Source organism: Pangasianodon hypophthalmus, chromosome 15 (genome assembly GCF_027358585.1).
Source record: "Pangasianodon hypophthalmus isolate fPanHyp1 chromosome 15, fPanHyp1.pri, whole genome shotgun sequence".
NCBI classification, from domain to species: Eukaryota; Metazoa; Chordata; class Actinopteri; order Siluriformes; family Pangasiidae; genus Pangasianodon; species Pangasianodon hypophthalmus.
The window spans coordinates 25,047,226-25,059,504 of NC_069724.1; the positions used below are offsets into that span (position 1 = coordinate 25,047,226).

The 12,279-nt window shown below is 41.8% G+C and overlaps 1 protein-coding gene across 1 annotated transcript in view; it reads left to right on the plus strand.

Moving 5' to 3' along the window:
* Positions 1-1,967: 1,967 nt before the first annotated feature.
* The window catches only part of gabra1 (gamma-aminobutyric acid type A receptor subunit alpha1), a 34,957-nt gene continuing 24,645 nt past the window's right edge, over positions 1,968-12,279 (plus strand). The window contains exons 1-2 of the mRNA XM_034311458.2: positions 1,968-2,449; positions 6,504-6,594. Of these exons, the coding sequence (XP_034167349.1) occupies positions 6,527-6,594 (68 nt within the window). The 5' untranslated portion in view covers positions 1,968-2,449; positions 6,504-6,526. The remainder of the gene's footprint in view (positions 2,450-6,503; positions 6,595-12,279) is intronic.

Here is a 12,279-nt window from a genome sequence, read left to right on the forward strand (position 1 = left end):
TACCCCTTTACCACTAACCCCTACCCCTTTACCACTAACCCCCTAACCCCTTTACCACTAACCCCTACCCCTTTACCACTAACCCCCTAACCCCTACCCCTTTACCACTAACCCCTACCCCTTTACCACTAACCCCCTAACCCCTACCCCTTTACCACTAACCCCCTAACCCCTACCCCTTTACCACTAACCCCCTAACCCCTACCCCTTAACCACTAACCCCCTACCCCTTTACCACTAACCCCCTAACCCCTACCCCTTTACCACTAACCCCCTAACCCCTACCCCTTTACCACTAACCCCTACCCCTTTACCACTAACCCCCTAACCCCTACCCCTTAACCACTAACCCCCTACCCCTTTACCACTAACCCCCTAACCCCTACCCCTTTACCACTAACCCCCTAACCCCTACCCCTTAACCACTAACCCCCTAACCCCTACCCCGTTTACCACTAACCCCTACCCCTTTACCACTAACCCCCTAACCCCTTTACCACTAACCCCTACCCCTACCCCTTTACCACTAACCCCCTAACCCCTACCCCTTTACCACTAACCCCCTAACCCCTACGCCTTTACCACTAACCCCTACCCCTTTACCACTAACCCCCTAACCCCTACCCCTTTACCACTAACCCCTACCCCTTTACCACTAACCCCCTAACCCCTACCCCTTAACCACTAACCCCCTACCCCTTTACCACTAACCCCCTAACCCCTACCCCTTTACCACTAACCCCCTAACCCCTACCCCTTAACCACTAACCCCCTAACCCCTACCCCTTTACCACTAACCCCTACCCCTTTACCACTAACCCCCTAACCCCTTTACCACTAACCCCTACCCCTACCCCTTTACCACTAACCCCCTAACCCCTACCCCTTTACCACTAACCCCCTAACCCCTACCCCTTTACCACTAACCCCTACCCCTTTACCACTAACCCCCTAACCCCTTTACCACTAACCCCCTAACCCCCTAACCCCTTTACCACTAACCCCCTAACCCCTACCCCTTTACCACTAACCCCCTACCCCTTTACCACTAACCTGTAACTCCTCACAAATAATTGTTTTTAAACGTTTTGTGAAATAACAAACCTAAACAAAAACAAACACACTGAGAAGGTCAAACAAAATTGTCATATATTCATCTCTCTCTCTCTCTCTCTCTCATAATCTTTATTGCGTCACAGTTCTTCGCGCCTGAATTCCATTCACTGTCCCTGTGGCAGAAACGTCCGAAAGGCCGCGCATAATAATAATAATAATAATAATAATAATAATAATAATAATAATAATAGAAATAAAAAAAATAAATGATTACATGCACGTGCGCTGGATTTAGAAGGCTTGCGTAACTTCCTGTGACCGTTTCATGAACCTTAAAAAAACCTAAATAAATCAGTAAAATAAAATAATGTTGAAACATGGCTCAAAATGTAAAAAAAAAGGCCTGTATTAGAACACTCACATTCTAGAACTCTGGAGCGCAGGCTCGCGCCGCGCACATCAAAGGCTCCCGCCGGCTTCCAGAACGCAGGCAAAGTTCTCTAACGCATCAAGTGCGTCGAGTTGTTCTAGAACACTGATCACACACACACACACACACACACACACACACACAGAGAGAGAGAGAGAGAGAGAGAGAGAGAGAGAGAGAGAGAGCGGATTATGTAGAGGACGTGTTTCATCGCAAAGCCTTCACAAATCTAGGGCACGAGAAGCCAAAACGAGGGCTCGAGATTAAAGAGATCAATCTTTTATAAAGTGAAAATTATAAATAAACAGTGTTTTTTTTTTTTAAAGAGAGAGAGAGAGAGAGAGAGAGAAAGAAGGAGAGAGAGAGAGAAAGAGAGGTTACATCAGTCACCAAGCTGCAGTCCTGGAATAAAAAAATATATCCCTGGCATGAAGTCACAGCTTATTTCACATCCGGTTTTACCCAGACACACACACACACACACAGACACGCACACACACATACACACACACACACACACACACGGGCGCACGCACGCACGCACGCGCGCTCACGCACACACACGCACGCAGCAGCAGCAGCAGCAGCAGCAGTGCTCCGCGCTGTCCCGGTGGAGTGGAGCTTCACTGAGCAGCGACACCGCGGCGCTTTTCCCCCGCAGCTACACCGCGATCCTGCGGGGCGAAGAGAGAGAGAGAGAGAGAGAGAGAGAGAGAGAGAGAGTTTCATCACCGCGCAGACCTTCATCACCGTCATCTCTTTATCATCAGCATCCTCTTCAGCCTCCTTCTCTTCATCATCATCAGCAGCAACAAGAGCAACAGCAGAAGCGCCTTCTTCTCCTTCTTCTCCTTCTTCTTCTCCTCCTTCTCCTGGTGCCTCGATGTAAAAAAAACTGCAGCTGAGATTTTTTGGAGCTTTTTTTCCATCACTGCAGAAGAGAACTGGTTTCAGCTGCGTGCTGTAAGTGCACAGGGGGTTTATACACACGCTGGGCTTCTGGGGGGTTTTGGAGAAGGACAGAAGGAGGGAAGGAGGGAATGAAGGAAGGAAGGAAGGAAGGGGTGGATGGGTTGGTGGGGTTGGTGGGGGGTTAAAGTCGAAAGCGGGAGGCATTTTAGATTCAGCTGCCATTCAGGAAAAAAAAACGCACCAAGCTTTCCATATAAAGCGCGGGTTATTTTTTTAGTGTGTGTGTGTGTGTGTGCGTGCGTGTGTGTGTGTGTTTTGCGATGGCATGCACATGCATGTTCTAGCAGCACGGGTTCCTTCAAGTGTGAGAGTCTGACACCACGCACAGGTGCCTTTATTCGCTCGTCGTCGCGTGCCAACTTCATCCGTAAGATGCGCGCGGAACAAAATTTCGGTTTCTTTCCTTTTCTTTCTCTTTTTAAAAAAATAAAATAAAAAAAATCTAATTTCCGCAGTGTTGCCTCGTGCATGAAGATGATGATGATGATGATCAGGGAGCAGAAATGTTGAATGTTGAATCTCTGGGGATTTTCAGGATTTTCAGGATTTTGTGGATTTTGTGGATTTAATCCTGCATTGACCAAATTCTCCAAATCCGTGTGCGTTAGTGGAGGAAAGAAAGGGAGGATCTGCACATCCGAATTTAGTGCAAATGTTGTGTTCTCAAGTCTTTTCGTGTGTGTGTGTGTGTGTGTGTGTGTGTGTGTGTGTGTGCACTGACTCAGTCATCATTTTGGCACTGCAGTCACTCCCCTGTAGCATGCCTGGTTTGATCGGGGATGTGGAGAGAAGCTCTGGTGCTTTCATAACGCTTTTATTGGTCATCTTTTTAATCCTCAAACGAGTGGAAAAAAACGTGTGTGTGTGTGTATTCGCGTGCGTGTGTGTGTGTGTGTGTGTGTGTGTTGAAGGCGTGCATGCAAATGGTGGTCTCATTGCAGCTTGTTCTTGCTATATATAGCATTTCTCCACTGTTTGTGTTAGACCTAAATAAAACAAAAATAAAATTGTGGTGGAAAGTGTTTATCAAGGAGCTGTGTCACACACAGCAAGGATTATTATTATTATTATTATTATTATTATTATTATTATTATTATTGTTATTATTGAGGAAACATCAGCTTGACGTCAGACACTGATAGAAAGCATGCATATGATAAACTACACTTTATTCAGTTTCCTCACCATAAATGAACTTGTTTATTTATTATTATGTGGGAAACTGCACAGAAAACTGCTAATGAGCTGTTCATCTCTCTCTCTCTCTCTCTCTCTCTCTCTCTCTCCCTGTCACTGGGCTGGCACCCTTTAGTGTGTGTCTTTTACCTGGAAAGGTGTGTGTAGCGTACCTTTAAACTATTACTCTAAAAGCTAATTAAAGGTGCAAGAGAGGTCCTGTGTGTCTTAATTCACTTTTTAAGGTACGGTAGATTCACATTAGCAGGTAAAATCTAAAGTATAAAACAGGTAAAGGTGCAGATTTAGTCCTGAGAGTGAAGACTGAAATTTAGGAGTTATTTTCAAGAGTCAGGATTCAGGAGTTTGTGCAGGAAACAGTCTGTTAGTGAAATCCTCAGTCTGCGAATCCTCCCAGGAAGCTCTGACATCATTTAAACCGCTGAATATTTTAATAAATATTATAATGCACTGAGAGAAAAATAAATGGACGTCATGACACCAGGGGGAGAGAGGGTTTTACCAGGACATCAGGGTGTGTAAGGAGGGAAAACTGTGGACGCGCCGGTCACACAGGCCTTTAACTCCGTCTGAAATCCGGATATGATTATTTTATGCAGAGTTCGCTAAAATGCGATCGCAGAAATACGCTGATGTTGCGCTGATGCTATTCAACAGTTCAGGAGAAACTCTGAAGGTTTAACTTTAATGGAATAAAACACGATGGACTCAGAAACACAGTGAGGGTGGAACACAGCACCACTCTGTTTCTGTGTCTGTATTCGGATTTTAACCTGAACTGGGCGTGGCCTAAACTGGAAGGTTTTTTTTAAAAATTATTATTAAATATAAACTCTATCACTAGAATTCTGGCTCTGACAGTTCCTCAACTTCAGCTACATCACTCCAGTTCATCGCTCAACTAACAGTTATTATATTTGTGTGTATCTACCTGTTATAATTTCTAACGAATTTAGTTGCTTCTTTTTCTCAAATTATCAACAAACTAGTAGACTAACTGAAACCAGCGCGACCCTGACCAGGCAGTTACTAAGGATGAATGAGTGAACGCTGTAAATGCATCACGTTAATGTTCGTTGTCTTCGTTTGTCCCATGAGCTTAATTTCTGATCACTCGCTCATAAACACTTCCCACACACAGAATCTTTTTTTTTTTTTTTTATTGCCGGTTCTCAGTCCTGATGCCTATATTTTATCTTTATTATGTTTCCTCTCAGTACATTAGTGGATGCATTAGCATTAGCACTGCTAATGTTCTATCCTCAGTCCTGAATATTCTAATGCATTCACACATGTAATGCACAAACACACACGTTGGTGCTGCGCCCGTGATGCTGATCTTCAGCAGTTCAAGCTTAGCGTTGTTGGATAAACACTGAATGTTTCTGAGATGATGTTGGAGTGATGGATTCAGGTGTTATGGGATATCAGGGTAGGGTTTCATTAAGACTTAAAAGGAAAAGAAAAAGAAAACATTTTTTCATTTTTAGAAAACATTTTAACATTTTTATAAAAAATAGTTTATAAGTCAGTTGTAGTTAATTACCCCTAACTCCTCTAGCTCCTGCTTTTATTTCATAGATTTTTTAGTATTTACTCCAAAAAACAATCTTCTTGATCCTTAGATTATTCCTTAATTCCTTAGTATTTCTCCCAAGTTTCATAGTTCCTTATTCACTTTATTTTGCATAAAATTACTTCCTTCTCATCTCTTAATTATTATGTCCTCTAATTATTAGTATATTCTGTAGTTCTCTAGTCAAGGCCAGAGTTTCAGTTTATCCCCTTGTCCCTAAGTATATCCTCTAGTTCCTTAGCAGTTCTTCCAAACACTCTAGTTCCTAATTCACTCGTTTCCCACATTCTTGTCCTGTTCTTCCACGTCCCAGTTCCTGGTAATATCCAATAGTTCCTTAAAAAGTTCTACTGGGTTCCCTGGATTCTACTTTATTCCTTAATTCCTTAGCATTCCTGCTATTTCTCCGATTCCCCCCGTTTCTGGTATATCATATAGTTCTTTATTTCTCTACTAGAGAACCTGGTTCCTAATTTTCTCCACTAAGAAAGAAAGTTCCTTAGAATTTCTAGTATTTCTAGGTGCCATAGTTCCTGCTATATCCTACAGTTCCTTAATATTTCTACTGTATTCCCTTCTTCCCTAAAATTTCTCCTAAAACCCTAGTTCCATAGGTAAATCATTGGTAAATCATAGAGTCTAGTAGGGAACCCAGTTCCTTATTATTTATTTTTTCCTAAGAATGATAGTTCCTTAGAATTTTTGTAGCATTTCTCGGATCCCTAGTTCCTGGTATATCCTTTAGTTCCTTAAAATTTCTACTGGGTTTTCTAGATTCTACTTTATTTCCTGGTTCTTTAGTGAGCCCCAGTTCCTTAATATTTCTCCAAAAGTATTCCTCCTAAGAACTCGAACTTCCTTAGTAGTTCTAGTATTTGTAGTTCTCCCAGTTCCTGGTATATCCTGTAGTTCCTTATCATTTCCACTAGGTTCCCTAGATTCGACGTTATCCCCTAGTTCCTTATTATTTTTCCTAAAGCCACACATTCTTACAGCTTCCCCTAATATTTCTCAAGTTCCCTAACTCATTCCCTAGTTCCTTCGCATTCCTCCTGAATCCCAGAGCTTCTCTTTTATCCCCTTGTTCCATGTTAGTTCTTTAGTCCATAGTTTTGTCCGTAGTCATGAACTCCATCTCAGATATTTGGATATGGAAATAAGATTGTTCAGGATTACAGTGATACAGTGATGATCATTCAGTTCTGTTTTTTTCACCAGTTTAACACCAATCCTCAGGTTTTATATAATGTGCGCTCTGTTTCCTCTCTGCAGTGAAGACTCGTTCTACAGGAAGGATGTGGGCTCGACTGGGAGCGGCGTGGATCTGGGCCTGGTTACTGGCGGTCAACGTTCTGGGCAAAAGGTACGTTCTTCCGTGATACGAAACTGATGACGATCAACATGCGACGTGCAACATGGAAAATAATTTCTAATCTGCTTAAAGCTGTTGGTTTGAGATCACTTTGCACTTTGCACCACTGTAGAGCGACGGCATCGAGGTACTTCCTGCTTCCTTGAGCCAGGATTAAAGAATAGATTGGCAACATAACGGTCCATTGATTTTATTTTAACATGTGGAAAGGAAGTGCAGCCTTTGGAAGGTCGAAGGAGTAAAGAAGCGGGTGAAAGTTGGAAGACGTGCTGCTGGAGTGATGGCGCAATCTGATCGATATTAATCTCCGTGTTGGGGGTTGATGGGTAAACAGCGTGCGTGATTGAATTTGGGTTATGAATGCAGTGGAAAATTATGGCCTGATAATGCAGGAGCTCAAATAAAAAGGGTGTGACCTTGTTTAGACGAGAAACCTCTCCAAACTAAATTAGACTAACTGTGATCAGGGTCGGGCGAAATGAATACAAAAGAAACAGCACTAATATATAAAAAGTAAATATCCTTCCAAAATAACGCTTTTTGTCTGCACTAAATCATGAAGTTTCCATTAATGATATTGTTTCTTTGGCATTTAAAGTGTTACTCCACCAGGAATCTTACTGCAGATGTATTTTTACTCAGGTGGCATCTAGTGCACTAACTAGTAATAAGTACGATAAAAAAAAAAAAGAACATGTGAAAAACATTTTTAAATGCTTAACAAAAGTCATGTTTTTTGGACCATTCTACTGTTTACTGAACTGTTCACCAAAACAAGCCGCTGCGCTCGTGGTGAAGTGTTCAGAACCAGAAGCTGTCGTGCTGTTCATCAACTCCTGATAAACAGAAGCTAGTTTCCTTACAATCTGCTGTGTTGTTCATGAACTGTTCACTGGGAGAAGGTGATCAGTCTTTAATCAGACTTTAATGATTTATTTCCAGCTCTCAGACATAATCCTGCTCTAAATTCCAACAGAATCACATGACAGCCTGGTTTCATGACGTCATTCCTCAATATACTGTATATACAGTGCTGTGTAAAGGTCTCAGGCACGTGTAAAGAAACGCTGTAGAGTAAAGACGCCTTCAATAATAATGAAAATAAATGTTTCTACATTAAAAAAATCCTATAAAGAGCAGTAAACAGTAATAAATGAAACAAAGTCAGTATTTAATGTGATGATCCTTCACTTTAAATAAATAAAGCAGTATCTGAGGTGCAGTGTGTGCAGTTTTATAAGGAAATGAGCTGGAAGTGTTACTGAGCATCTTGCAGAAGCAGCCACAGTTCTTCTGGAGACTTTGACTGTCGACTCGCTTCTTATTTCTGCAGCGAAACCCAGCAGCCTTCATTATGTTTTTATCTGAAAAGTGTCTCTTATGGAATCTGCTGCTTTCTTTACTGACATACAAACATTTTTCTGGAACATTTCATTTTGTGCTGGAAAACTAATGTTTGGAATCTAAAAGGTTTTGTCCTGACTCCAGTACAAATAATGTAGAAGTCAGAAAATACAAATCTATGAGAAAGATTGTACTGAAAAATATATATATGGTGCCTAAGACTTCTGTACAGTATTGTGTGTATTTGTATTTGTATTTCTGCAACCATCAAAAACTAAACTAGCTCACGTGTAGACAGCAGAGGTGTGACGTAATGACACGGTCTGCATCTGTGTTCGGATTTAAACCCAGAATACCAGATTTTTATTTATTTTTTTATTATGAGCCACTCAGACTCCTGGAATCTGTGTATCATTTAATTATTCAATTAAAAAACAGAAAAACAAAAACTCCTTGGCTTGTGTGGCCTTGGCTACTCTATCCTCTGAGTGTGATGCTTCAGATTATTGGCCTGCAGTGTATACTGAATTGTAGGTGTGTTCTGACAGTTTGACAGTTTTTCTGTTTTGACCCGGAAGAAAGGATACGTGGATTGACAACCTTCTGGAAATGTCAGTGTCCGGGTCGATAAATGAAATAAATATGTTGAACCAATATCACTTTATCGTTGTTTATCCGTCTAGTTGCTGTCGTTTCTAGGAGATTGTTATCCGCTTTATCTCAAGTTGTGGTGATTCTTAGTAAAACACGCAGACGCTCGCGGCTGAGAATTTCTCCACGCTGGTTTGAGACAGACGTGTACGTCATTCCATCAGCTATCACATCTCTATACAGCTACAATGATGACATCTTTCTGACATCCTTTATCTATTAACTATTTTCTCCTGACTATTTCCCCCTGCGAGTGACCTTTACGTGTGTGTGTGTGTGTGTGTGTGTGATTCAGGATTTGAATTTATTTCTTATTCAGGTATCTATTTAAAAACCACTGAGCCTTAAAATGATTTTTTTTTAAATACAGGAAACAATAAATAGCTAAAAACACGACTTACACAAAACCACAGCTTTGACACAAAAATCATTTACACTGCAAATATCATACATACGCTATATGGCCAAAAGTATGTGCACCCCTGAGCATCACACCCATATGTGCGTGTTGAACGTCTCATTCCAGATTTATTCCCCGTGTGTTTGCTGTTATAATGAGCTCCACTCTTCTGCGAAGTCTTTCCACTAGATGTTGGAGCGTGGCTGTGGGGATTTGTGTTCATTCAGCTACAAGAGCATTAGTGAGGTCAGGCGCTGATGTTGGGATGTCGAGGAGGTCTGGGGTTCAGTCGGTGTTCCAGTTCATCCCAAAGGTGTTCAGTGGGGTTGAGGTCAGGGCTCTGTGCAGGACACTCGAGTTCTTCCACTCCAACCTTCACACACCATGTCTTCATGGAGCTCGCTTTGTGCACAGGGGCGTTGTCATGCTGGAACAGGTTTCAGTCTCTTAGTTCCAGTGAAGGGAAACTGTAAAGCTACAGCACACAGAGACGTTCTATACAACTGTGTGGTTTAATGTTTGTGGTAACAGTTTGGAGAAGAAGCACATATGGGTCGAGTCTCTTTATATGTAAACATTTCCAGTTCAAAAAATATATTTTCCTAATTTAATTCCAATCTTTTCATTTTGTTACAGGATCCTATGAAAACTAATCAACCATTAATTTTTTTCTTTATTTATTTTGCTGATATTGGCCCAGTACTGATCTCAGCTAGCCTTTTAATGTTTTTTTTTTATGTTAAGACGTTATCTGTTCATTCTGAATAATCTGCTGGTTTAGCAGACAGATCAGCGTGTCGTGTGTGTGTGTGTGTGTCCTCTCGGATTAGCTGATAGCTGTTGTGCTGCAACTAAATTTGTAGGAAATGTAAAGAAATTAAATCATTTTGACTTGGCTTTAGTCGGAGCATTTAGGATTGAAATCTGTAGAAATCAGACTTCTCTTCTGGTAAAGGCTTTATTTTTCACAGTGAAACTGCACCTGAATCATCGCAGAGACGTTTGTGTCCCACAGGCGCGTGATTAAATTAGCATTGTGGGTCATGAAGACGGCGGAGAAACGACCCCCCGCTGTGATAACGCAGGTCCTCGAGCGAAACGGGCGAGACATGGATCACATCTCTGCCGATACGTTTTTAACTCCCTGTTCAAAAACCTGAAATATGAGGTTTTGTACATTTTCATTTCCCTTCACTGTGTGGAACTGGACACTAAACAAGGTCCGTAAACAGGAAGTAGTTTTGGATTGTGTTCATATGAAGGGACTCGCTTCAGACTGAGCCGTATCTGTTTAACCCGGTTTTTATCAGTCACAGATTCACGACGCGGATCTCCTGAGCGTCAGACAGACATTTACATTCCAGAAGTGCTCCTGTAATGGCCTAACAAGGTTATGACATCATTATAACAAGGTTATAGCACTACAAGTGCGTGCGTTTAAGCTCCCGTCTGCAACCATGGAGGACAGAAAGCCTCGTTTCTTCAGCGTGAAAGAGAAAAACTCAGACGTATGGTGAGATATATGATGTAACACAGGAATGTAAATACAATCTAAAACTCAGGACTTCTGTATGAATCTGATTTGGGGGCGGGGCTACACATGACCTCGGCTTGTGATGTCACATAAAAGGCTGAACAGTTTGAAACCAATCACATCTGGTATGCAAATTATTAGAGGATACTGATGTGGTGATGATATGAATTCTGATCCTGCTAGCAAGCGAGCGTTAGCGAGGAGCAGATGGTGGTTGACATGGTAACGTTAAAAACTAAAACGTTTTACTGATGGTAAATAAACCAGGGAGAAGGACGTCATGATACTGAGATTGAAATGCTACTCATGTGACTATTGTGAGCTAGTTTACTAGCAGTTAGCTAACAGACTGGCTAACTTAGTTACTGTTATTGAGAGTGATATTAGGCTATTAGACATTAGATGATGATTTTGATTCTGACTCTGATCCTGAAAGTGATTCTGATGTTGACATTGAATCTGATTCTGATCCTGAAACTGATTCAGATCCTGACACTGAATCAGATTCTGATCTTGACACTGAATCAGATTCTGATCCTGAAAGTGATTCTGATCTTGACACTAAATTTAACTCCGATCCTGAAACTCAAACTGATTCTGATCCTTAAACTGATTCTGATCCTGACACTGATTCTGACTCTGATCCTGACTTTGAATCTGACTCTAATCCTGACACTCAGTCTGACTCTGATTCTGACTCTGATTCTGATTCCCAGACATCAGCAGCACATTTACGTTGCAGAAGTGCCGCTCTAATAACATAAACGATTACGATCTCATTATAACGAGGCTGTGTTTGTAACAGCAGGCCATTCTGCGCTGATGGAGACTGCGTGTGTGGGCGTGTGTGTGTGTGTGTGTGTGTGTGCGTGTGTGTGCGTGTGTGTGTGTGTGCACTACACTGTTGCGGTACTGATGACCTGTAGATGGGGTTGCTGCACAATCTTTTTATAGCAGGACACTGCTGCAGCTCTCAGACACGTGCACTGGCACACTCACTTATCCCTCCATCCCTCCATCCCTCCATCCCTCACTCCTCTGAAGTGTATTGTGCAGCGGGTGTGGGTTTAATTATTCCTGCGCAGGGGATTTGCTTGGAGGCGGTGCGGCCTGTGCAGGGTGGAGGAGTCAGCTGAGGAATTCTCATAATATTAGCATTATGCTAATGTTGGCCAGGATGAGGTTCTGCTCCTCATCCTGCAGCTTCACATGACTCCTTTTCACATTGCTGCTGGGGCGTGTGTGTGTGTGTGTGTGCGTGTGTGTGTGTGTGTGTGTGTGTGTGTGTGTGTGTGTGTGTGTGTACATTCTGTTCATGTATTTTCTCCTGGAGGTTTTCGTGTCACTCTGCTCAGCGCTGTTGGTTTTATGTTTTGGTTTTATGATGCATCACGTTATACCATGACCATGAAAAATACTCGTTTCTGATTGGCTGGCAGGTGTTCATTATGTTTTATGTTAATCTCTGCCCTAAATCAATGCTTATTATTCTGTGTGAATGTAACCATGACAACATTCATAAACAACATCATCTAACGTTAGTGATGTTACGCTATTAGGGACTGGCAGGTCGATGTGGTATAACGTTTCCAAATTTGCATATTCATGTATATTCATAGATCCCAACATAAACAACATTATCTTTATTTATGTTTATGAGGGTGTAAAGATGCTCAAACGTGTTTAAAATGTATGAAAGGTCTGTGTTTACTCGACTTTATTTTGCATTTTAGAGTTATTATTTCCT